This window comes from Trichosurus vulpecula, chromosome 7 (assembly GCF_011100635.1).
Source record: "Trichosurus vulpecula isolate mTriVul1 chromosome 7, mTriVul1.pri, whole genome shotgun sequence".
Classification (NCBI taxonomy): Eukaryota; Metazoa; Chordata; class Mammalia; order Diprotodontia; family Phalangeridae; genus Trichosurus; species Trichosurus vulpecula.
In genome coordinates this window covers 250182012-250205904 of record NC_050579.1, presented here as the reverse complement: position 1 = coordinate 250205904, position 23893 = coordinate 250182012, and the positions used below count along the sequence as shown (strand labels likewise).

The 23893-nt window shown below is 38.7% G+C and overlaps 1 protein-coding gene across 1 annotated transcript in view; it reads left to right on the top strand.

Moving 5' to 3' along the window:
* DNAH8 (dynein axonemal heavy chain 8) overlaps positions 1–23893 on the top strand; it is a 504073-nt gene that overhangs the window by 109054 nt on the left and 371126 nt on the right. Inside the window, exon 22 of the mRNA XM_036768363.1 lies at positions 15189–15295. Coding sequence (XP_036624258.1) covers positions 15189–15295 — 107 coding nt within the window. The remainder of the gene's footprint in view (positions 1–15188; positions 15296–23893) is intronic.

Sequence of the window (23893 nt, the reverse complement as noted above, 5' to 3'; positions counted from 1 at the left end):
AACATTTCCATGTTAGCCATATTGCAAAAGAAATTGTAGACAAAAAACCCAAGAAAAATAAAGAAACTGCATTCAGACTCCATCAGTTCTTTATCTGGAGGTGGATAGCATTTTCCCTCAAAAGTCCTTTGGAATTCTCATAGATCTTTGTATTGCTGAGAATAGCTAAGTCAGTCACAGTTGATCATTTTGCAATATTGCTGTTACTGTGTGCAATGTTTTCCTAATTTTACACATTTCACTTTGTGTCACTTCATGTCAGTCTTCCCAGGTTTTTCAAAAAGCATCGTGCTTGTCATTTCTTATAGCACACCAGTATTCATCACAATTGTATACCACAACTGTTCAGCTGTATACCCCAGTTAATGGGCATCCCCCTCAATTTTCAATTCTTTGACACCACAAAAAGAGCTGCTACAAATGTTTTTGTGCATATAAATTTTTTTCCCTTTTCTTTGATCTCTTTGGGATATAGGCCTAGTAGTGGTTATAGTGGTGTTTTACAGCCCTTTGGCCACAGTTCCAAATTGTTCTCTGGAATGGTTGGTTCAGTTCACAGCTTCACCAACAGTGCATTAGTGTCCCTATTTTCCACATCCCATCCAACATGTGTCATTTTCCTTTTCCGTCATATTAGCCAACCTGGTAGGTGCGAGGTGGTGTCTTAACATTATTTTAATTTTCATTTCTCTAATCAAGAGTGATTTAGAACATTTTTTCATATGACTATAAATAGCTTTGATTTCCTCTTCCGAAAACTGCCTGTTCATATCCTTTGACCATTTGTCAATTGGGGAATGATTTGTATTCTTATAAATTTATCTCGTTTCTCTATATATTTGGGAAATGAGGACTTTGTCAGAGAAACTTCGTGTAAAAATTTTCCCCAGTATCCTGCTTTACTTCTAATCTTGGCTACATTGATTTTCTTTGCACAAAAACTTTAATTTGATGTAATCAAAATTGTCCATTTTACATCCTGTTATGTTCTCTTTCTCTTGTTTGGTCATTTAAATTCTTCCATTATCCATAAATCTGACAGGTAAAATATTCCATGCTCCTCTACTTTGCTTGTGATACCACCTTTTATATCTAAGTCACATACCCATTTTGACCATGTATCAGTATACAGTGTGAGATTTTTGTCTACATCTTGTTTCTGCCAAACTGCTCTCTAGTTTTCAGCAATTTTTGTCAAGTAGTGAGTTCTTGTCCTAAAATCTTAGATGTTTGGGTTTTTGAAACACTAGATTACTATGGTCATTTACTCTTGTATATTGTGTACTTAATCTGTTCCACTGAACCACTACTCTATTTCTTAGCCAGTGCCAGATTGTTTTGATGATTACTGCTTTGTAATACAGTTTGAGGTCTGGTGCTGCTACTTGGTACTGGTATACCATCTTTCACATTTTTTCATTGATTCTATGTTCTTGACTTTTTGTTCTTCCAGATGAATTTTGTTACTATTTTTCGAGCTCTATAAAATAATTTTTGGTAGTTTGATTGGTGTGACACTGAATAAGTAAATTAATTTAGGTAGAATTGTCATTTTTATTATTTTGGTTTTGCTATATTTGTTGCTATGATTTGTTCTTTGGACCACTCATTCTTTGGGATTAGATTATTTAGTTCTTTAATCTATGTTTCCTTGGCCTTTTATTGGATTTTCATTGCATTATGGTCTGAAAAAGATGCATTTACTATTTTTGCTTTTCTGCATTTGATTGTGAAGGTTTTATGCCCTAATACGTGGTCAGCTTTTGTGAAGGTTGCCATGTCCAGCTGAGAAAAAGCTATACTCTTTTTTATTCCCATTCAGTTTTCTCCAGGGGTCTATCATATCTAACTTTTCTAAAATTCTGTTTATCTATTTAACTTCTTTCTTGTTTATTTTATGGTTAGATTTATTTAGATCTGAGAGGGGAAAGTTGAGGTCCACCAGTAGGTATAGTTTTACTATCTGTTTCCTTCTGTAATTCATTTTTCTTTTGAGAATTTGGATGCTCTGCAATTTCATGCATATATATATTTGGTATTGATATTACTTCATTTACTACAGTACCTTTTAGCAAAATATAATTTCCATGCTTACTCTTTTAAATGGGTTTATTTTTGCTTTTTCTTTGTCTGAGATAATAATGACGCATAATAGATTCTGCTCCAGCCCCTTGTTTTTACTCTCTGTGATTTTATGTATTACAAATGTGTTTCTTGGAAGCAGCATATTGTTGGATTCTGATTTTTAATCCATTCTGCTGCTTCTGTTTTATGGGTGAGTCCTTCCCTTTTACTTTCAAAATTATGTTCATTAACTGTATTTCCCTTCATCCTTTTTAACCCCTGTTTTATCTTCTCCTTTTTTTTACCTTGTCCCTCCTCAAAATTTTTTTTCTGCTTCTGATTACTACCTCCCTTAATTTGCCCTTCCTTCAATAAACCCCCTTCCCCTTCTTTTATCCTCTTCCCTTACTGCTTCCGTGTAGGGTAAAATGAATTTCTATACCCAACTGAATGTGTGTGTTATTCTCCATTTGAACCAATTCTGATGAGAGTAAGGTTCAAGCATTGCTCTCCATCCTTCCCTTCATCTTTCCCTCCATTGTAAAACCTCTTCTTTTCGTGCCTCTCTTATGTGAGATAATTTTGCCTGATCTTTCTCTCTCTTCCCCCTTTCTCATACCTTCATTTTTTTTTCTTTTTTGGAGATCATCCCAACATAATTGACTCACTCTCATGCCCTCTGTCTATGTAACCTGTTTCTAACTGCCCTAATAATGATAAAGTTCCTAGAAGTTACATATATCATCTTCCCATATGGGAATATAAGCAGTTTAACCTTATTGATTTTCTTATGATTTCTCCTTCATATTTATCTTTTTATGTTTCTTTTGATTATTGGCTTTGCAAGTTGGATTCAGCTTAAGTCTTTTTATCAAAAACATAAAAAGTGTTGCATTTGTCTGAGCAAGTATACTCTCCATTTGTGACATACCCATTCACTAGGAAAGTCTTCTATTTCATTTAATGCCCATTTTTCCCCTGAAGGGTTATATTAAGTTTTGCTCGGTGGGTTATTCTTGGTTATAATCCTAGCTTCTTATCATATTCTGAGTCCTCTGATCATTTAATATGAAAGCTGCTAAATCTTGTGCTATCCTGACTGTGGTTCCACAGTATTTGAATTGTTTCTCTCTGGATGCTTGCAATATTTTCTTCTTTACCTAGGAGCTCTGGAATTTGGCTGTAATATTCCTGGGAGTTTTCATTTTGGGATCTCTTTCAGGAGGCGATCAGTGGATTCTTCCACTTTCTATTTTATCCTTTGGTTCTAGGATATCAGGGCAGTTTTCCTTGGTAATTTCTTGAAAGGTAATGTCTAGGCTTTTTTTATGATCATGGCTTTCAAGTGTTTTCTAATGAAATATTTCACATTTTCTTCTATTTTTTTCATTCTTTTGATTTTGTTGTCTCTTGGATTTTCAGGGAGTCATTATCCTCTACTTGTCCAATTTTACTTTTTAAGGAATTTTCTTCTTCAGTGAACTTTTTGTACCTCTTTTTTCTTTTGGCCACTTGTTCTTGAGTAGTTCTTTTCTTCAGTAAATTTTTGTATTTCTCTTACCATTTGGCCAGTTCTGAATTTTAAGGCATTCTTCTCATCAGTGGATTTTTGTGCCTCTTTTACCATTTGGCCAGTTCTATATTTTAAAGTGTTGTTTTCTTCAGTATTTTTGTGCCTTTTTTACCAGACTGTCGACTCTCCATAATTTTCTTGCATCACCCTCATTGCTTTTCCCAAATTTTCCTCTACCTCTCTTTTTCAATTTTTTTTTTTAATATAAAACTCCCTCAATTCATTGTTTTAAAGAAAGCATTTTGGAAACTTTAAGGTGTTAACAAACAGGAATAATTTTGAAGGAAAGTTATATCCAAATTAAATGTTTCTGGACATAAATTCTGCATCGTGTGTTTTCCTTTTTGGCAATCATCCAATTGAAGAACAACAAGTCCCCATAGGGAAAGACCTGTTTGGGGGTTTAAGGAAACTTGACCATGCTCCTTGAAGAGTACTAGGCCTTCATCCACCACTTTAATTCCTCGCAGAGACTTTCTTTTCAGGTGCTGGGGGTCAGTATTGTGACCCAGCACCAGCTCCACAGGGAGGTGGGAACAGACTTTCTCTCCAGTTTGCCTCAGGCTTTCTTTCTCCCACACAGGGAAGAATCAGGACAAGGGATTCTTTCAAGCTAATCAAGTGCCAGCTGCCAAAATCTTTTGATCCCAAAGGGGAACGTCTGCCCTGAGAGAATGTAAAAACTTAAACAGATGGATTCTAAAAAGTCTATGAAAAAATTGTCTCATTATTTAACTTAAACTGTCGACAATTTCCCCTCAATCTTCTTTTACTTTGGTTTTTTAACCCTTGTCTATACTCGCTGGTCTAGAAGTGTCAGGGTATCCTCAGGACATTAAGCAAATTGTAATTTGATCCATTCGTTGTACAGTCATCTCAGTCATGTCTGACTCCTTGTGACCCCATTTGGAGTTTTCTTGACAAAGGTTGGTTTGCCGCTTCCTTCTCTAGCTCATTTTTTTTTAATGCAATTTATTTATTTAACATATTTGGTTTTCAGCATTGATTTTCACAACAGTTTGGATTACAAATTTTCTCCCCATTTCTGCCCTCCCCCCCACTCCAAGATGGCATATATTCTGGTTGCCCTGTTCCCCAGTCAGCCCTCCCCTCTATCACCCCCCTCCCCTCTCATCCCCTTTTCCCTTCCTTTCTTGTAGGGCAAGATAAATTTCTACGCCCCATTGCCTGTGTATCTTATTTTTTAGTTGCATACAAAAAGTTTTTTTCTTTTTGAACATCTGATTTTAAAACTTTGAGTTCCAAATTCCCTTCCCTCTTCCCTTCCCACCCACCCTCCCTAAGAAGTTGAGCAATTCAACCTAGGCCACACATGTATTATTATGTATAACCCTTCCACAATATTCATGTTGTGAAAGGCTAACTACATTTTGCTCCTTCCCAACCCATCCCGCTTTATTGAATTTTCTTCCTTGACCCTGTCCCCTTTCCAGAGTGTTTGTTTTGATTACCTCCACCCCCATCTGCCCTCCACTCCATCATCCCCCCACCTTTTATTTTTTTTTTTTATCTTCCTCCCTCTTCTTTCCTGTGGGGTAAGATACCCAACTGAGTATGTATGGTATTCCCCCTCAGGCCAAATCTGATGAGAGCAAGGTTCACTCATTCCCCCCTCACCTGCCCACTCCCCTCCTCTCCTAGAACTGCTTCCTCTTGCCACCTTTATGGGAGATAATCCACCCCATTCTATCTCTCCCTATCTCCCCCTCTCAGTAAGTTACTCTCTCATCCCTTAATTTCATTTTATTTCTTTTAGCTATCTTCCCTTCATCCTCAACTCACCCTGTGTCTGCTCTCTCTCTTTTACATATATATATATATACACATACATACACATACATACATATACACATAGATACATGCATACATACACATTCACTTATATATATACATAAACATATATATATGCATATTCCCTTCAACTACCCTAATACTGAGGTCTCATGAATCATACTCATCATCTTTCCATGTAGGAATGTAAACAAAACAGTTCAACTTTAGTAAGTCCCTTGCAATTTCCGTTTCTTGATTACCTTTTCATGCTTCTCTTGATTCTTGTGTTTGAAAGTCAAATTTTCTATTCAGTTCTGGTCTTTTCACTGAGAAAGCTTGAAAGTCCTCCATTTTATTGAAAGTCCATATTTTGCCTTGGAACATGATACTTAGTTTTGCTGGGTAGGTGATTCTAGGTTTTAATCCTAGCTCCATTGACCTCCGGAATATCGCATTCCAAGCCCTTCGATCTCTTAATGTAGAAGCTGCCAGATCTTGGGTTATTCTGATTGGGTTTCCACAATACTCAAATTGTTTCTTTCTGGCTGCTTGCAGTATTTTCTCCTTGATCTGGGAGCTCTGGAATTTGGCAACAATATTCCTAGGAGATTTTTTTTTTTGATCTATTTGCGGAGGCGATCGATGGATTCTTTCAATTTCTATTTTGCCCTGTGGCTCTAGAATATCAGGGCAGTTCTCCTTGATAATTTCCTGAAAGATGGTATCTAGGCTCTTTTTTTGATCATGGCTTTCAGGTAGTCCAAGAATTTTTAAATTATCTCTCCTGGATCTATTTTCCAGGTCAGTGGTTTTTCCAAGGAGATATTTCACATTGTCTTCCATTTTTTCATTCCTCTGGTTCTGTTTTATAATATCCTGATTTCTCATAAAGTCACTAGCTTCCACTTGCTCCAATCTAATTTTTAAAGTAGTATTTTCTTCAGTGGTCTTTTGGCCCTCCTTTTGCATTTGGCTAATTCTGCCTTTCAAGGCATTCTTCTCCTCATTGGCTTTTTGGAGCTCTTTTGCCATTTGAGTTAGTCTATTTTGTAAGGTGTTGATTTCTTCAGTGTATTTTTCAGTATTTTTTTGGGTCTCCTTTAGCAAGTCATTGACTTGTTTTTCATGGTTTTCTCGCATCCTTCTTATTTCTCTTCCCAATTTTTCCTCTACTTCTCTAACTTGCTTTTCCAAATCCTTTTTGAGTTCTTCTATGGTCTGGGGCCAGTTCATGTTTTTCTTGGAGGCTTTGGTTGTAGGCTCTATGACTTTGCTGTCTTCTTTAGGCTGTATGTTTTGGTCTTCTGTCACCAAAGAAAGAATCCAAAGTCTGAGACTGAATCTGGGCGCGTTTTCGCCCTGGCCATATTCCCAACCAACTAACTTGACCCTTGAGTTTTTCAGTGGTGTATGACTGCTTGTAGATTACAGAGTTCTATGTTCTACGTTTGGGGGGGAGGTGCCAGCTCTGTCAGAGCCGCACTCCTCCTTCCCCAAGGACCCCCAGTCCAGACTGGGCTCAGACCTTCGGCAGGCTGTGCACCCCTGCTGTGATCCGCCACTTAATTCCCCCCACCAGGTGGGCCTGGAGCCGGAAGTAACAACAGCTGTAGCTGCCCCACCTCCGCTGCCCCCGGGGCTGGAAGCCGAACCGCGAACTCCTTCCACTCCCGCAGCTTTTCCCACTAACCTTCTCCGCAGTCTTTGGTGTTTGTGGGTCGAGGGGTCTGGTAACTGCTCACGTGTTCAGGGCGCTAGGGCCCCCTCCGCCCGGCTTCTGGACTGGATCGTCCACGCCGCTCAGGCTGGGCTCTGCTCCACTCCGTTCCCAGCTCCCAGCTCCCAGCTCCCAGCTCCGTGTGGAATAGAGCTCACCCATAGACTATCCGGGCTGTCCTGGGCTGGAGCCCTGCTTCCCTCTGCTGTTCTGTGGGTTCTGCCGTTCTAGAATTGGTTCAGAGCCATTTTTATAGGTTTTTGGAGGGACTCGGGTACGGAGCTCACTCTAGTCCGTGCTTACCAGCCGCCATCTTCTCTTTTTCAATTTTTTAAATACTTTTTGAGCTCTTCCAGGAATTCTTTTTGGGCTTGTATCCAATTTACATCATTGTCTTATTCTGGGTTTGTATCTTATGTCTTGATCTTCTCTGTAACTGTAGTGACTTGTTATGGTCAGGTTCTTTTGTTTTTCTTTTTGCTCATTTTTCCAGCTTATTTCTTGACTTTTAACTTTTATGTTAAAGTTAGGCTCTTCTTCTAGGTTACACAGGTCAATGCCCTAAGTTTTAGGCCTTTCTTGCTGCTGTTTTCAGAACTAGGTCTAGGAGTTTGTAGGTTTTTGGTGTTTCCAAGGTGGATTGACCTAAGGAGAGGTGAGGTCACTGTTCTCTTGCCCTGTGCTCTGTTCTTTACCCAGGAAGGGATGTTATTCCCTTGTAGCCACCAGTGCTAACACTCCTTCTGTGCCTAAGACTGTGACCAGGTCCCTTGCTGTCGCAATTTCTAATGTTCTCCTCCTTCTTTGAATTGAGACTTGGGTTCTTGTTCCCCTGTGGGCAACCACAAGCATTCTTCTCCACCCCAGAACCACAACCAGGCCCCCTGCTCCCCTGTGGCTGCAAATACTTTTCTTTCCTTCTGGCCCTGGGACTGTGATCTGGAACTGTGCTTAGATAATGGAACAGGTCCTGAAACTACCAGCAGAGGGTCCCCTGAGATCTTCTTCTGACCTGTCGTCCAACCACCTCCTCCCCCTCTTTCTGTGGGCTTAAAACTCCCAAAACTTCCACCAATGCAGCTGCCTCCAAGGCCCATGCCTTGGCTTGGTATGCATTGTGTAGTCTGTGCTGTGCTCTAGGTTTGACCCCCACTCTGGTGAGACAGACCTTTCCTGCTGATCTCCCAAGTTGTCTTGGGCTGGAAAAATTGTTTCACTCGATCTTTTGTTGGTTCTGCCACTCCAATATTCAATTTTAGGCATTATTTTTAAGTTGTTTGGAGGGGAATTTGCTGAGTACTTCTCTACTTCACCATCTTGGCTCCACCTCTGGTAGGCCCCATTTTTATGTCTCTTTACTCTGTACAAATAATAGATACCCGGTAAATATTTTTGTCTTAATGATTTACTTGAGACAAGTTACTGGTAAAGTTGAATTCTCATAGTTGTTTCCCGCCAAAGACAGAAGAATTCTCCTGACAAATGTATGTCTAATGCCATTCTTAATCTGTATTCTCACTTGGTCATCCTGTCTTATTCCATGGCTTCAATGATCTCCATGAGATGATCCCTAACTATCTATTTCCATCTCCAACCTGTTCTAGAGTTTCACTTATATGTTCTCTATTTTGTGTTAGATCTTCTGTCAGCACACGTCTAAAATTGAACTTGTCATCTTCTTCCCTATAACTGTCCTTCCACTAAACTCTATTTTTATTAATGCTACCACCATCCTCCTAATCACCCAGGCATCCTTTACTCTTTTCTCTCCCTAATACCAGACTTCCAGTCAGTTCCCAAGTCCTTTCTTTCTACCTCTCATGTGTCTCACATCTGGCCCTTTGTTTCCAATCTCATCACAATCATCCAAATTCAGTTCTTCGTTTTTTCTCTCTTATACAATTTCAATATTTTTTAATTGGTCTTCCTGCCTCCAATATAGCCTTTATTTAATCATTCCACATCATTACCTGAGAAATCTTTCTAATGCTCTGCTACTGAAAGGTCTCTGCCCTATTCAAAATCTTGAGTTTCTTTGTACTGCCTGCCAAATAAAATAGAAACTTTTGGTCTCAGCACACAAAGCCTTCCATAACCTGGCTTCCATCCTACCTCACGCTATTCCCTTAAGTGTTTCATTTTCTAATAAAACTAGACTGTTTTCTGTTTTCCGTTTAATTCTGTCTTTTCCCATCTTCATGATTTTGCTCATGCTTGAAATAGACTTCTCCATCCCCATATGTTGCTGTCCTTCTTTTCCTTTGAGACTCAATTCAGGTCATACTATACCTCTGCAATGTAGCTTTCCATGACTGCCCTGTCCCCCTTCAACTTCCCCACTCCTCTTCTACTACCGCCCCCATCTCAGAAGATGAGAATGTTATGTGTTTCCTAAAATTTTTCCAGTTACTTTTTCTGGACCTCCTCTTTCAATTTATCTTATTGTCACTAGGATCTTATTTCAGAAGATCATAGATTTAAAGCTGGAAGGGCCCTTTGAAGTCATCCAGTCCAACCCTTTCTTTTTTGTTTATAGATTTGTCCTTCTCATCATTACCGTATAAACTCCTTAAGAGCAGGACCTGTGTCATAACTGTACTTTGCATAGAGAAAACCCTAAGTAGGCATTTGATGAATGAATGAATTCTCTGTAGCTTTCCATAAGAAAGTATATCACTGTTTTGTAGTTTTGACTATAACTGTACAACTTTTTCATATTTTTATTTCTGGATGACTGTTGCTCTCATCATGCAAGTCCTGATGTTTCATAATAAATGGCTATTTGTTTTATGTACAGTTATTGGTCTGTAATGTAAAGTATGAGGCAAGTCAATCCTCATTTACTATTAACTCTGATGAATTCAATTTTGTTCATAAAGACAATGTTTTGAGAAATTTTTCTCTGAATAGGATATTGTTCAGCATTTCACTGGATGCAGAGGATGTGGCTAAATAATGCAATTTAAGTAATCATGCATAATTAGAAAAAATACTTCCTAGCTAGAAAATTTCAGGCTACAATGTGCAATTTAAAAGGTAAAAAATTAGCCTAAACTTGACTTTATCTTGTAATCTTATAGCCTAGCTTTTGAATACCTCTGGTTCAAACTAGAGTCTCAAATGCCTTGGCACAGGTCTCCCTTTTGCATAAACTGACTAGAGAAATGAGAAATAGTTTTTACTCTTAACTAAGTAGGTCAAGTAGATTAATTTCTAGGGTAAAAGCCCTGACCTGTGATCTGTTGGGGTAAAATATAGGCTCCAGAGGAGAACATGATTTCCAGTAGTTAACTTAATAAAGATCAAATATCTTTCCCCAACATTCAATGTCCTTCACAATCTGGTACCATCCAAGCTTTCCAGCTTTATGTATATATTTTCCTTCACCTTCTATGAAAGTCCTACTCTTTCTGTGGTATAGAGATGATACCAAATTCTTTAAGAATATGGTAGTAGACCCAACCTATTCCACTTATCCACCAAGTAGTAGCCAGTACCAAGTAATTTTGATGACTGCTGCTTTATATATAGTACAGTTTAAAATCTGGTATGGCTAGACCACCTTCCCTAGCATTTCTTTTCATTAATTCCCTTGATATTTTGGATCTTTTGTTCTTCCAGATAAATTTTGTTGTTATCTTATCAAGCTCTGTAAAATAATTTTTGGTAGTTTGATTGGTATGGCACTGAATAAATAATTTAGGTAAAATTGTCATTTTTATTATATTACCTCGGCCTAACCATGAGCAACTGATGTTTTTCCATTTATTTAGATCTAATGTTATTTATGTGAAAAGTGTTTCATAATTGTGTTCATATAGGCTTAGCAGGTAGTCTCCCAAATATTTTATAGTGTCTACAGTAACTTTAAATGGAATTTCTCTTTATGTCTCTTGCCGTTGGGCTTTGTTAGTAATATATAGGAATGCCAAGGCTTCAGGTGGGTTTATTTTATATACTGCAACTTTGCTAGAGTTTTTTTTTAGCATTTCAGGTAGTTTTTTATTTGATTCTCTAGGGTTTTCTGAGTAAATCATCATATCATCTGCAAACTTAGTTTCTTCTTTGACCCAGCAATACCACTTCCGGGGCTATATCCCAAAGAGATCATACAAGTGGTAAAGGAACCTGTATGTACAAAAATATTTATAGCAGCTCTTTTTGTGGTGGCAAAGAATTGGAAATCAAGGGGATGCCCATCAATTGGGGAATGGCTAAACAAATTGTGGTATTTGAATGTAATGGAATACTGTCGTGCTATAAGAAATAAGGAGCCAACAGACTTAATTATGACCTGGAATGACCTATACAAACTGATATTGAGTAAGGGGAGCAGAACCAGGAGATCATTATACATGACTACAGACACACGGTGTCTGGAAGGACTTACTTTGATAGCCTTGACTCCTCTTATCAATGCAAGGTTAAAAGACAGCTCCAAAAGACTCATGATGGAAAAAGCTGTGCACATCCAGAGAAAGAATTATGGAGTCTGAATGCAGATTGAGGCAAACTATTTGCTCTCGTTTTTTTCCTTCTTTTTTGGTTTTGTTTCTCTTTTCTCATGATTCATTCCATTGATTATAATTCTTCATTACAACTGGACTATTATGTAAATAAGTTCAATGTGAAGTATATGTAGAACCTACATTGCATTACATGCCATCTTGGGGGGTTATGGGGAGGAGTGGGAGGGAGAGAAAATTTGGAACCCCAAAACTTGTGGAAATGAGTGTTGTAAACTAAAAATAAAAAATAAATTTATTAAAAAAAGAAGATGGTAAGCCTTTGACAAATTCTATCAAGCTAAAAATGTTTGAAAATGGTCATAATAAAAGACTAGGTCTTTTTAGGGTCAGTAAAAGCTCTTCAAAATTTTCCAAAGGCAAACCAGTCTGCTCTACTCCTTCTGTTTAATTGTGGGCCCAGCTTATTGTTCTTTTGTATACCTGTCCAACATATCGTCAGTGATGGATATGAGATTTATAGATTTTTCATCCAACTACATATGTCTGGATAATAAGCATTCTTCATCCATTTAGCTTTTCCTACATGGAGAGTTAGACAAATTATTTTGAACGATAATGGATCTCATTGTAATTTTCATTTAGGAGGCTTTGTGATGATGCTCTAGGGCTTGATGCCGTCAGTGCAATATCATCACCAAAAAGAGCAACTAGAGGACCTCACAAACTTTAGAAAATCTTTCTTCAGTTTGGACTATATGAATGCAACTAAAACTGTCTTTATGGGAATGAAGATGCCCCTAGATAATTGGAGAAATATTAATTTCTTAGGTGTAGGCCATACAATATAATAAAAATTGTATTTTTACCTAATTTACTTGTTCAGTACTATGGCAATTAAACTAGGATTGTTTTATAGAGCTAAAGAAAGAATACCTTCTTGTAATCCAGGCATACTAATTATGTGGCATTCCTTTGGTCTGCTGATCCAGTAACTGTCAAAAAAGGAAATGTGGTTCGGCTGGCAGTGGTTGTTCTTGATAAACTCTTAGTGATCACAACTTCCTTTTCTAAATGCTCACAAATCATCCTGTTAATATAATGTTTCATAGTTTTGCCAGGAATCAAATTTACTGGCTGAACAAGTTGTGGTAAATCAATGTAATGGAATACTATTGTGGTACAAGAAATGAGGAGCAGATAGACTTCATAATAACTTTGAAAGACTTACATGATCTGATGTTGAGTGAGGGGAGTAGAACCAGGAGAACATTATACACGATTACAGACACACGGTATCTGTGATGACTAACTTTGGTAGACTTGGCTCTTCTCAGCAATACAAGATTCAAAGACAGCTCCAAAGACTCATGATGGAAAAAGCTATGCACATCCAGAGAAAGAATTATGGAGTCTGAATGGAGACTGAGGCAAACTATTTGCTCTTTTTTCCCCTTCCTTTTTGGTTTTGTTTCTTCTTTCTAATGATTCATTTTCATTTGTTATAATTCTTCTTTACAACTGTAAATTGTAAAGAGCAGTTGTATAAATGAGTTTAATGCAAAGGTACATGTAGAACCTATATTGGATTACATGCTGTCTTGGCGGGGAAGCGCGTAGGAAAGGGTGGGGGAGAAAATTTGGAACTCAAAAACTTATGCAACTGAGTGTTGTAAACTAAAAATAAAAAAAAAATTTAAATGTTTTGTACCCTTTTGAATGATAGACCTTTCCCTTGCCATATTCTAGTCATGATTTACATTCTACAGAGCTTTAGTGTTATCTCTGAGGTTAAATTTATGTTTTCAAACAATTAAAAAATTTTTTACTCAAATTTTGAACTTTTAAAAAACATAAGTCATATGTGAACTAACTAATTAGGGTTTTTGATGTTTATTTTGTACTACCAAGTGGTTTGTCTTCTAAGAATTATTCACTTAATTTAGTCAGCTGTCCACCAAAAATAGCAAAAACATAAGACCATGATTACGTGAACTTCAGAAAAGTATAACAAAAATCATATACATAATTTTTTTCCTGCAATTCTAACAAATCCCCTTAGGGTGCCTTTCAAAGTTTAAATAATAATTAATACTTTAACAAGAGATATTTAAAAGAAAGAACATAAAAGAGTGGAATGAAAGCTATACAGGGTATTCCTAAAATCTGGACACATAGGCAAAAATACATATTTTCAAGAAATGAAATGAATGAAATTTTCAGCAACATTTTATTTAATTGAAATATTAACAAATAACATCTTCAATAAGATTTCCATCATTTGTGATGCAAAGGTTGATGTGCTTTGCAAGATTCACATGAACTTGATGCCATAACTCCATATTTGCCATCAATTTTAGCACATTCACTCTTTATGCATTCAATCAAGTATGTTGCATCTGTGATTTTCATTGAGTACATCTTCCCCTTTAGCCTACCCCAGAAAGAGAAGTCAAGGGCCTAAGGTCTGTTAATATTCCAGATATTTCAAAATATGCATTTTTGCCTGTGTGTCCAGACTTTAGGGACACCCTGTAAAATATACTTTGTCATGGCCACCACTAGGTAGTCTTATCCACTGATGAGGAATTTAATTCAGTTCTGAAAGACTGGAATTCTATGGGGCTCTGAGATTAACTTTGCCTCAGGTCCCCCATTTGGATATACAGCATGTCCCCAAAGTCTTAGTGTAGTTTCAAGCTATTAGAGCTAGAAAAAACTATATGATTCTGACTTCTGTGCCTTTAGGGAGAACAGTTTCAAGCACTGAGACTTTAGGGACATCCTGTAGTATGTGTCACATCTCCCAATCAGTATAAGACTTCCCCCTATGAATGGTCTTGGCTGACCACTCTCCCCAAAGGCATTTCAGTGAGAATCAAATAATAACACCAAGGAAGATAGAAAGGAAAACCCCCAGACCACCAGAGCCAAAGTGGAATTATATCAGAGTCTTAACAATTTTCATCTTCTCTCTCTCTCTCTCTCTCTCTCTCTCTCTCTCTCTCTCTCTCTCTCTCTCTTTTTTTGTTTTTGACAGGGCAGTTGGGGTTAAGTGACTTGCCCAAGGTCACACACAGCTAGTACATGTGGCAAGTGTCTGAGTCCGGATTTGAACTCAGGTCCTTCTGACTCCAGGACCGGTGCTCTACTCACTGCGCCACCTAGCTGCCCCCTCTCTTTTCTCTTATTCATGGTACTTTAACTTGACTAAAGGTTTGGTTGATTTGACCAAGGTATATCAGCACTGAAAAAAAGCTGGCTTAAATACCTACTGAATATGAGTAATATATTTTAGATTTATCTTGGCTCAGCAACTGTGGGCTGCTACCCACTGTAGTCCCTGGGTTGGGGTGAGGACTGAGGGAACATGGTGCTAGTAACTTATGATAGACTCTAAGTTATGTGGTGAGAAGTGGGGACTGAGCTTCTCCATCACCCATGATTATGGCTAAGATAATATGGATATCTCATATAGGAAAACTTATGTAAGCATAAATTTTAAAATGGAACTTCTGGTTTTATAATATACAGTACTGTGCTGTGTAATTTTTATTAAATATTTTATTTATAGAACAACGTAAACATGTGGCTTTTGGAACTACAGGAGATGAGAATGAAGTTGATGATAGTGAAGCTAATGAAGCCGATGATAGTGAAAAAGAAGATGAATTTAAAAAGGTATTCACTGCTAAATAAATAAATTCACAGTTTCATGGGATTATAAGATTATTGAACTGGAAATGCCCCTAAATGTCAAGTAGTGCCTTCCTCTCCATGCCAGAGGATCTCCACTTGGACAGAATAGAAATGTTTAGAACGGGGTGAATGGGACTTCTTTATCCAAGGAAGAAACAAAACCTGCACAGGTTTACAAAATATGACACATTTGTAAACACCAACATCCCCCAACAGTTAAGGAAAATCATCTTCTCTCTGTAGGAACAGGCTGTGAAAGGGATAAAAGTAAAAGACTTTATAGAGTACACTGCTGTGCAGTGAGGATGTGAGAACAGAGTATGTATAAAGGAGACATGGGGACTAATGTGGACAGGTGAAATCATGTTATAGGAAATTTTGTGGAATTCCTCAGATAATTTTATTGCACTAGAATTTTGTTACATAAAATCTTTTTTGAAATAAGCTAAAAAGGACTTAGTTTTACCTTGTCTCAGTTCTAATTTTTTGTAATAATTCATAACGCAAATGATATCTAGAAGATAAAAGGTCCAGGTGAAGAAGGGTTGAATTTCATACAATAGCCCTGTTCCAGCCTTTGATGGGCAGCAGGTTCAATATGAGTAAATAGTGTGAACATGACAGGACCCCCTGCCCCCCCCAAAAAAAGTAGCATGAGCTTATGCTGTGTCAGTTGAAGCATAGTGTCCAAAACAAGGGAAATAATAATTTTCCTATGTTTTGTTTGTTTAGAACCCAGCTAGAGTATTATATTTAGTCCTAGGCACAAAATTAAGGGAGAACATTTACAAACTGGAACTCCTGAACAAGATGGTGAGACTGGAAGCCCTAACACATAAGCACTAAAATATTAATATTCTTTAAATCAGTAATATTGCTATGAGTCATAAACCTCTATTACATGACAGAAATTCAAATACTTGAAGATATCTATCATGTGTCCCTTCCCACTTCCATAAGTCTTCTCCATGCTAAATATTCCTATGACATGGACTTAAAGCCTTTACCATTTGAAGGCCTATCATATAGAAGAGAAATTAGGCAGGATTTCCTTGGTTCCCGGGATCAGAACTAGGAGTATTGAGTGGAAGTTGCAGAGAGGAAAATTCAGGCTTAATATAATGAAAAGTTTTTTTTTTAGTCAATTAAAGCTGACCCAGTGTAGGATGGACTGTTTCAGAAGGTAGCTGGTTCACCCTTAATGGAAATCTCCAAATGAGACTTGATGGCCACAACATTAACATTTTAAAAGACAAATGCTGGCCTAGATGACATCTAAGATCCCTTCTGAGTCTCATTTTCTGTGATTCTATGTTTGCATGAATATCCCCCTCTTTGTAGTATATCATCTATTTGTTTCTGTTATGCTATACTGTCATAATTCTCTTTCTACTTCTTAAACTCTCATTCATTGCTTCCTTGGCTAGCTTCTCCTTTTCCTCCTTAAACGTGTGTCACCAGAGTTCTGTAGTTAGGTCTCCTTTACACTCTTTGCTGACACTACCTTAGTTTCCATTTTGTCTCTTTGCAAACTAATCCTTATCTGTATTTCCATCCCTTCTTTCTTCTAAGAGCTCAGCTCATGTATTTCCAGCTAGATATCTATATATGAGCATCCTACTTGTATCTCAAACTCCGTGTCTAAAATGGGTTCCTCCTCTTACTGCTCCTCCCACAAAACAAACAAGAAACCCTTGAAAAACAAAACCCATTTCTTCCTCTTCATTTCTATAATCTCCCCAGTCATTCATGCTTGAAACCTCAGAATTATCCTTGCCTGCCTCCCTGTCTCCACTCAGCCGATTCCTCCTTAGTGACAGACAGCTCCGTGGAGCCTCACCTGTCTGCGGGTGACCGGAATGGCTCGAGCCGAGCATTCCGTGTGGGCAGCTTGGATGAGCTGAAGCTGTGGTAATGGGCCAACAATAGTGATGATGCTAGCAGTGCGTCTCTGTGGTAATGATGCTAATGGCAGTGACAACCCTGGCATTTATGGAGCGTTTGAAGACTCGCCACCCTCTGAGGTAAATGCGCTTCTTGTTCCCATTCTACATTTGACGAGACTGAGGCTCCAAGAGTCATCCAACTAAGTTCTGAGGGTCTAAGGCACGAGTCAGACTCACATGTCCCTAGCTCCAAGTCCAGCACAAGTAGAGGGGGAAGGGGAGGGCAGAATTCAATTGTTCCAGACAGTTTGAGCCTCCTCTTGGGGGCTTGGGGAGAGGTGTGGGCAGGCAGTTTAAAGTGAGAGATTTCAGGAGAGCGGGCTATAATGCCAAGCAGAATACAGAGGCCTTGTTTTTTTCCTTCAAAAAGATTTTCCTGATGAAAGAGACCATTTTTCCTGGTTAGCCTAGGACACCCTGTTCTCCCTGACTTCTGGGGTGGAACTCGTTAGGTCTTAAAACACCTTCAGTTTTGGGGGTGGAGCCAAGATGGCAGCTGGAAAGCAGGGACTAGCGTGAGCTCCCCGCTGAGTCCCTCCAAAAACCTATAAAAAATGGCTCTGAACCAATTCTAGAACTGCAGAACCCACAAAATAGCAGAGGGAAGCAGGGCTCCAGCCCAGGACAGCCTGGATGGTCACTGGGTGAGGTCTATCCCCCACGGAGCTGGGAGCGGAGCAGAGCCAAGCATGGGCCTTGTGGACCAATCACACCAGGAGCTGGGCGGAGCAGGCCCTAGCGCCCTGAATCAGTGTGCTGCGGCAGTTACCAGACTTCTCAACCCACAAACACCAAAGACAACAGAGAAGTTTAGTGGGAAAAGCTGCTGGGGACAGAGTGAAAAAAAAAAGGTGTTCATGGTTGGGCTACCACCCCCGTGGGCAGCGGAGGTGGGGCAGCTACAGAACTACAGCTGCAGTTGCTTCCGGCCCCAGGCCCACCTGGTGGGAGGAATTAAGTGGTGGATCAGAGCAGGAGTGAAGAGCCTGCTGAAGATCTAAGACCAGTCCGGGTTGGGGGTTCTTGGGTTCTTGCTGGTGTGGCAGAGCTGGCGCATCCCCCCAAGCATGGAACATAGAACTCTTTAGTCTACAAGCAGTCATACCCCACTAAAAAACTCAAGGGTCAGGTTAGTTGGCTGGGAATATGGCCAAGCAGCGAAAACACACCCAGATTCAGTCTCAGACTTTGCATTCTTTGGTGACAAAGAAGACCAAAACATACAGCCAGAAGAAGTCAACAAAGTCAAAGAGCCTACAGTAAAAGCCTCCAAGAAAAACATGAACTGGTCTCAGGCCATGGAAGAGCTCAAAAAGTATTTGGAAAAGCAAGTTACAGAAGTAGAGGAAAAATTGGGAAGAGAAATGAGAAGGATGCGAGAAAACCATGAAAAACAAGTCAATGACTCGCTAAAGGAGATGCAAAAAAATACTGAAAAATATACTGAAGTAAACACCTTAAAAAATAGACTAACTCAAATGGCAAAAGAGCTTCAAAAAGCCAATGAGGAGAAGAATGCCTTGAAAGGCAGAATTAGCCAAATGGAAAAGGAGGTCCAAAAGATCACTGAAGAAACTAACACCTTAAAAATTAGATTGGAGCAAGTGGAAGCTAGTGACTTTATGAGAAATCAAGATAATATAAAACAGAACCAAATGAATGAAAAAATGGAAGACAATGTGAAATATCTCCTTGGAAAAAACACTGACCTGGAAAATAGATCCAGGAGAGATAATTTAAAAACTATTGGACTACCTGAAAGTCATGATCAAAAAAAGAGCCTAGATATCATCTTTCAAGAAATTATCAAAGAGAACTGCCCTGATATTCTAGAGCCACAGGGCAAAATAGAAGTTGAAAGAATCCGCAGATTGCTTCCTCAAATAGATCCCAAAAAGAAATCTCCTAGGAATATGGTCGCCAAATTCCAGAGCTCCCAGATTGAGGAGAAAATATTGCAAGCAGCCAGAAAGAAACAATTTGAGTATTGTGGAAACACAATCAGAATAACCCAAGATCTAGCAGCTTCTACATTAAGAGATCAAAGGGCTTGGAATATGATATTCAGGAGGTCAATGGAGCTAGGATTAAAACCAAGAATCACCTACCCAGCAAAACTGATTATCATGCTCCAAGGCAAAATATGGACTTTAAATAAAATAGAGGACTTTCAGGCTTTCTCAGTGAAAAGACCAGAGTTGAATAGAAAATTTGACTTTCAAACACAAGAATCAAGAGAAGCATGAAAAGGTAACCAAGAAAAAGAAGAAGAAAAAGAAATTGCAAGGGACTTACTAAAGTTGAACTGTTTTGTTTACATTCCTACATGGATAGATGATGTGTATGATTCATGAGACCTCAGTATTAGGGTAGCTGAAGGGAATATGCATAGATATATGTACATATATATATGTTTATGTATATATATGTATAAGTGAATGTGTATGTATGTATATATGTATGTGTATACATACATACATATATGCATACATACATATATATATATATATATATATATATATATATACAGAGAGAGAGAGAGAGAGAGAGAGAGAGAGAGAGAAGAGAGAGAGAGAGGGAGAGGGCACAGGGTGAGTTGAAGATGAAGAGAAGATGTCTAAAAGAAATAAAATTAAGGCTATTGAGAGAGGAGTATATTGAGAGAGGGAGATAGGGAGAGATAGAATGGGGTAAATCATCTCACATAAAAGTGGCAAGAAAAAGCAGTTCTGTAGGAAGAGAAGAGAAGGCAGGTGAGGGGGAATGAGTGAATCTTGCTTTCATCAGATTTGACCTGAGGAGGTAATAACATACATACTCAATTGGGTATCTTACCCCACAGGAAAGAAGGAGGAAGAAGATAAAAAAGGGGGGATGATAGAAGGGAGGGCAGATGGGAGTGGAGGTAATCAAAAACAAACACTTTTGAAAGGGGACAGGGTCAAGGGAGAAAATTCAATAAAGGGGGATAGGTTAGGAAGGAGCAAAATATAGTTAGTCTTTCATAACATGAGTATTGTGGAAGGGTTATACTAATGATACACATGTGGCCTATGTTGAATTGCTTGACTTCTTAGGGGGGGTGGGTGGAAAGGGAAGAAGGGAGAGAATTTGGAACTCAAAGTTTTAAAAACAGATGTTCAAAAACAAAAAAAAGTTTTTGCATGCAAAAAAAAAGCAAGAAAAAAAAAACAAAACCTCTCTCTAAAATACCCTTCTCTTCGTAAACCAGCACCAGACCACGTGTTGTTCTTTGTTCTTCTGTGTGAGTCTTTACCTCTCCCACTAGTTGAAACCACCCTGAGAGCAGAAACTGTGCCCTCTACTCCTTTTGTTTCCTTCATGACACTTAGCACAGGACTGGGCACCTAGTAGGTGCTTTAAAAATTCTTCGTGAATTTTCCCTGGGCATATTTTTGACTCAATATTATTTTATTTTCAGTTCCAAATTCTCTCCCTCTCCCCACCCCGCAGCCACCCATTGAGAAGGCAAGGAAAACAAAACCCCATATATATTTTCTGCACATATTGTTGTTAGCATGTTATCTCCCTTATTAGAATGTGATCTCCTTGAGAGCAGAGACTGCGTTTTTGTACTTAGCACAGTGCATAGTAAGCACCAAAATGTTTGTTAGCTGACTGAAAGGTGATAAAGATTTATTCTTTGGTCTAAAAAAAAACCAAAAAAACCAAAAAAAACACTTTCAGTTTTTATGGGAACACGAGTTCTTCAGTTTTTGTTGGTGAAATATGAGAAATGGAAAAAGGAACAGACATTAGCACTAATATCACCATTTCCTAAAGACATTTAACTGATGTATAGTAATTTCCATAAAGAAGGGTACAAAAAGAGTCAAGAAATAGCTACAGTTGACCAACTCTTTTCTCCATCAATGAAAGTGGGTTCCAGCAAACTACATGAAGGAATAGAAATGGCAGAAAACAAAAATTGAATTAATGAATGAAAAAGCATTAATGCTTACAGTGTACAAAGTCCTATGCTGAGGATATAAATAGAATGACAAGATAGACTTTGCTCTCAAAGAGCTTATGTTCTAATAGGAATAAAAAAAACATATTGAGGTTGTTTTCATTTTAAGTCAAGTTGGAAAGGTCCTGTTAGGGTGCAGATGAAAAGGGATTTTCTTTAATGTCATCTCCATTAATAAAACCATGTCCATTTTTGATGTTGAACCATTTGATAATGCCAAGGACTTTGACAGCAAGAGTTTTCTTCTATAGATTGTCAGTATCTGTGGCTTCTAACAAATCAGGGGCCACATCACTTGCAGATGTGATAGCCAGGCTCTGTCTTCACAAGAGTTTATTCCTGGCTTTAAGCAGAGTGTGCTTGGAAGGGGTGGGGGGGTGCAGAGTAGGACAAAGGAGGCATTGTGTGGTACTATTTCTGGAGTTCTTGGGCTCAGGGTACTGGATTTGAAAGGATATAGTGGTCAAGTTGGTGTATGACATATAGCATATACCACCTCCTGTCTCTCAGGGTGCCTTGTCCACTCTGTTGGTGACAGTTGTTTGACAGGTATTATTCATGGAGATGGTGGGCCCCTTCCCCACAGGGTTGTTCCGCTATAGCCATGGGGCATAGACTGGAAGCAGGGACGGTGTGGTCTGGGTGTCATTACTATTCCTAGGCTATTGGGCTCAGGGCTGTCTCCATTGAAGTCTGAGAGTAGGTGGTGGTCATTGAGAAGAGCAGCTGGACCAGACCAAGTATACATAGAAGGAGGTCAGTGCCGGAGGCAACAAAATTTTGAGGGTATTGAGGTATTGTATTAGTTCTCAGTATATTTGAAAGAAAGGAAGATACCAATGTCTTAGAAGAAACTCAGACATTATTACCAAAAGAAGGGGAATGAATATAAATAAATAACTACTGATGTTTATGATGTATATTTACAAATAGAAATAACTACTGATGTTTTCTGTTTCTCATTTCATATCATTCAAATGCCTTCTGTCACTATCTCCTTCACCTGTTTCACATGAAAAGGCCTTTCTCCTTGGTAAGATAAACACCTCTACCGACACACCTGATCCCGTCCCATCTCATCTCCTCCAGCAAATTGCCACTTTTATCAGCCCTTCTCCTTCACTAATTTTCAGTTGCACCCTATCTGCTGTCTGCTTTCCCTACTGTCTACAAACATACCTGTGCCTCCCATTTTCGAAAACCCCTCCCTCTTATCCATCCATTCCTGCCATCATCCTGTATCTTTGTAACCTTTGTAACCTGTGTGGCTAAACTCCTTGAGAAGGCTATCATACTAGGTGCCTCCACTTCCTTTCTTTCACTCTCTTGTTAACTTTTTAACTCTTTGTAGTCTGACTTTCAGCCTCATTTAACTGAAACCACTCTCTCAAAAGTTAATGATGATCCCTTAATTGTGAACTGTTATAAGCCTTTTTTCAATTCCCATCCTTCTTGATCTCTCTGCACTGTCTATTGTCCTTTTCTCCTTGATACTCTTCTTTTTCTCCAGGTTTCCATGACACTGCTTTATCCTGATTCTTTATCCAAATTCTACCAATTATTCTATTCCGTCTCAGTCTCTCATATTGGATCTTCATCCAGGTCATGCCTACTAATCCTGAGTTTCCCTCAACACTCTGTCTTGAGCCCTCTTCTCTTTTCCCTCTATAATATGTCATTTGATGATCTAATCAACTCCCGTGGTTTCAATGATTATCACTATGCTGGTGATTCCCAGATCTGCTTATCCAACTCTAACCTCTTTCTCAGCCTCCAGTTTTGCATCTCTAACTGCCTATTGAACATATGAAACTGTACTGAGGGCATCTTTTGGTAGCTAGAGAAGGGAATAGGTAGGCTTTTTGCAAGTGATATTTTATGGCCCAGTTGTGTGTAGGCAAAACATGATTTAAAAGTGATCCAGTCAAATATTCTACGAACATTCGGAGTATCCCTGTATTGCTGCTAATTTCACAGGACCCATTTCAGCCATCTTCCAATCCTGGACCCTTATTGAGTTAATTTGTTAATGCCTGTGATCAGATTCCTTCTTAAAATTTCTCACTCTTGCTTTCTTCCTACATTGTTAGAAGTCCATCTCCTGATACAAACTATGCCTTGGACTTTGTCAGTCCTCCTGAGTCTGCTCCTTCCTCAGTACTGCTCATTTAGTTTCTGCCTCAACAAAGGGCAACCAGGGGTAACACCACTTGCCCTCCCATACTCAGCCCCACTATTAGGAATGAATTTCCTCCCAAAAACTGCGATTCAAAATCTTGTTTCCTCTCCTGTTAGGTGATAGCAGTGCCCGTGCTGGACAGGAATATTTGTGAAAACTCCTTCCCCTTCTCTTTCTGCATAGTAGAAAGAGCACAACTCAGAATCTGGAAGACCTGGTTTCCACAGTCCTGCTTTGGACATTCATTCCCTGTGTAACCCTGGACACATTGCTTAACTTCTCTGAATATCGGTTTCTTTATCTGTAAGGCAAAAATAATGATAGTACCTACTTCAGAGTCAATTTTGTGAGGATCAAGTAGATAATGGACTGTCTATAAAGCATTTTTTAAACCTTAGTGTCTATAAATAGGAGCTATAATTATTTTTGCCCTGCAACCTCTTCCAGAAAGGAGCTCAGACCAT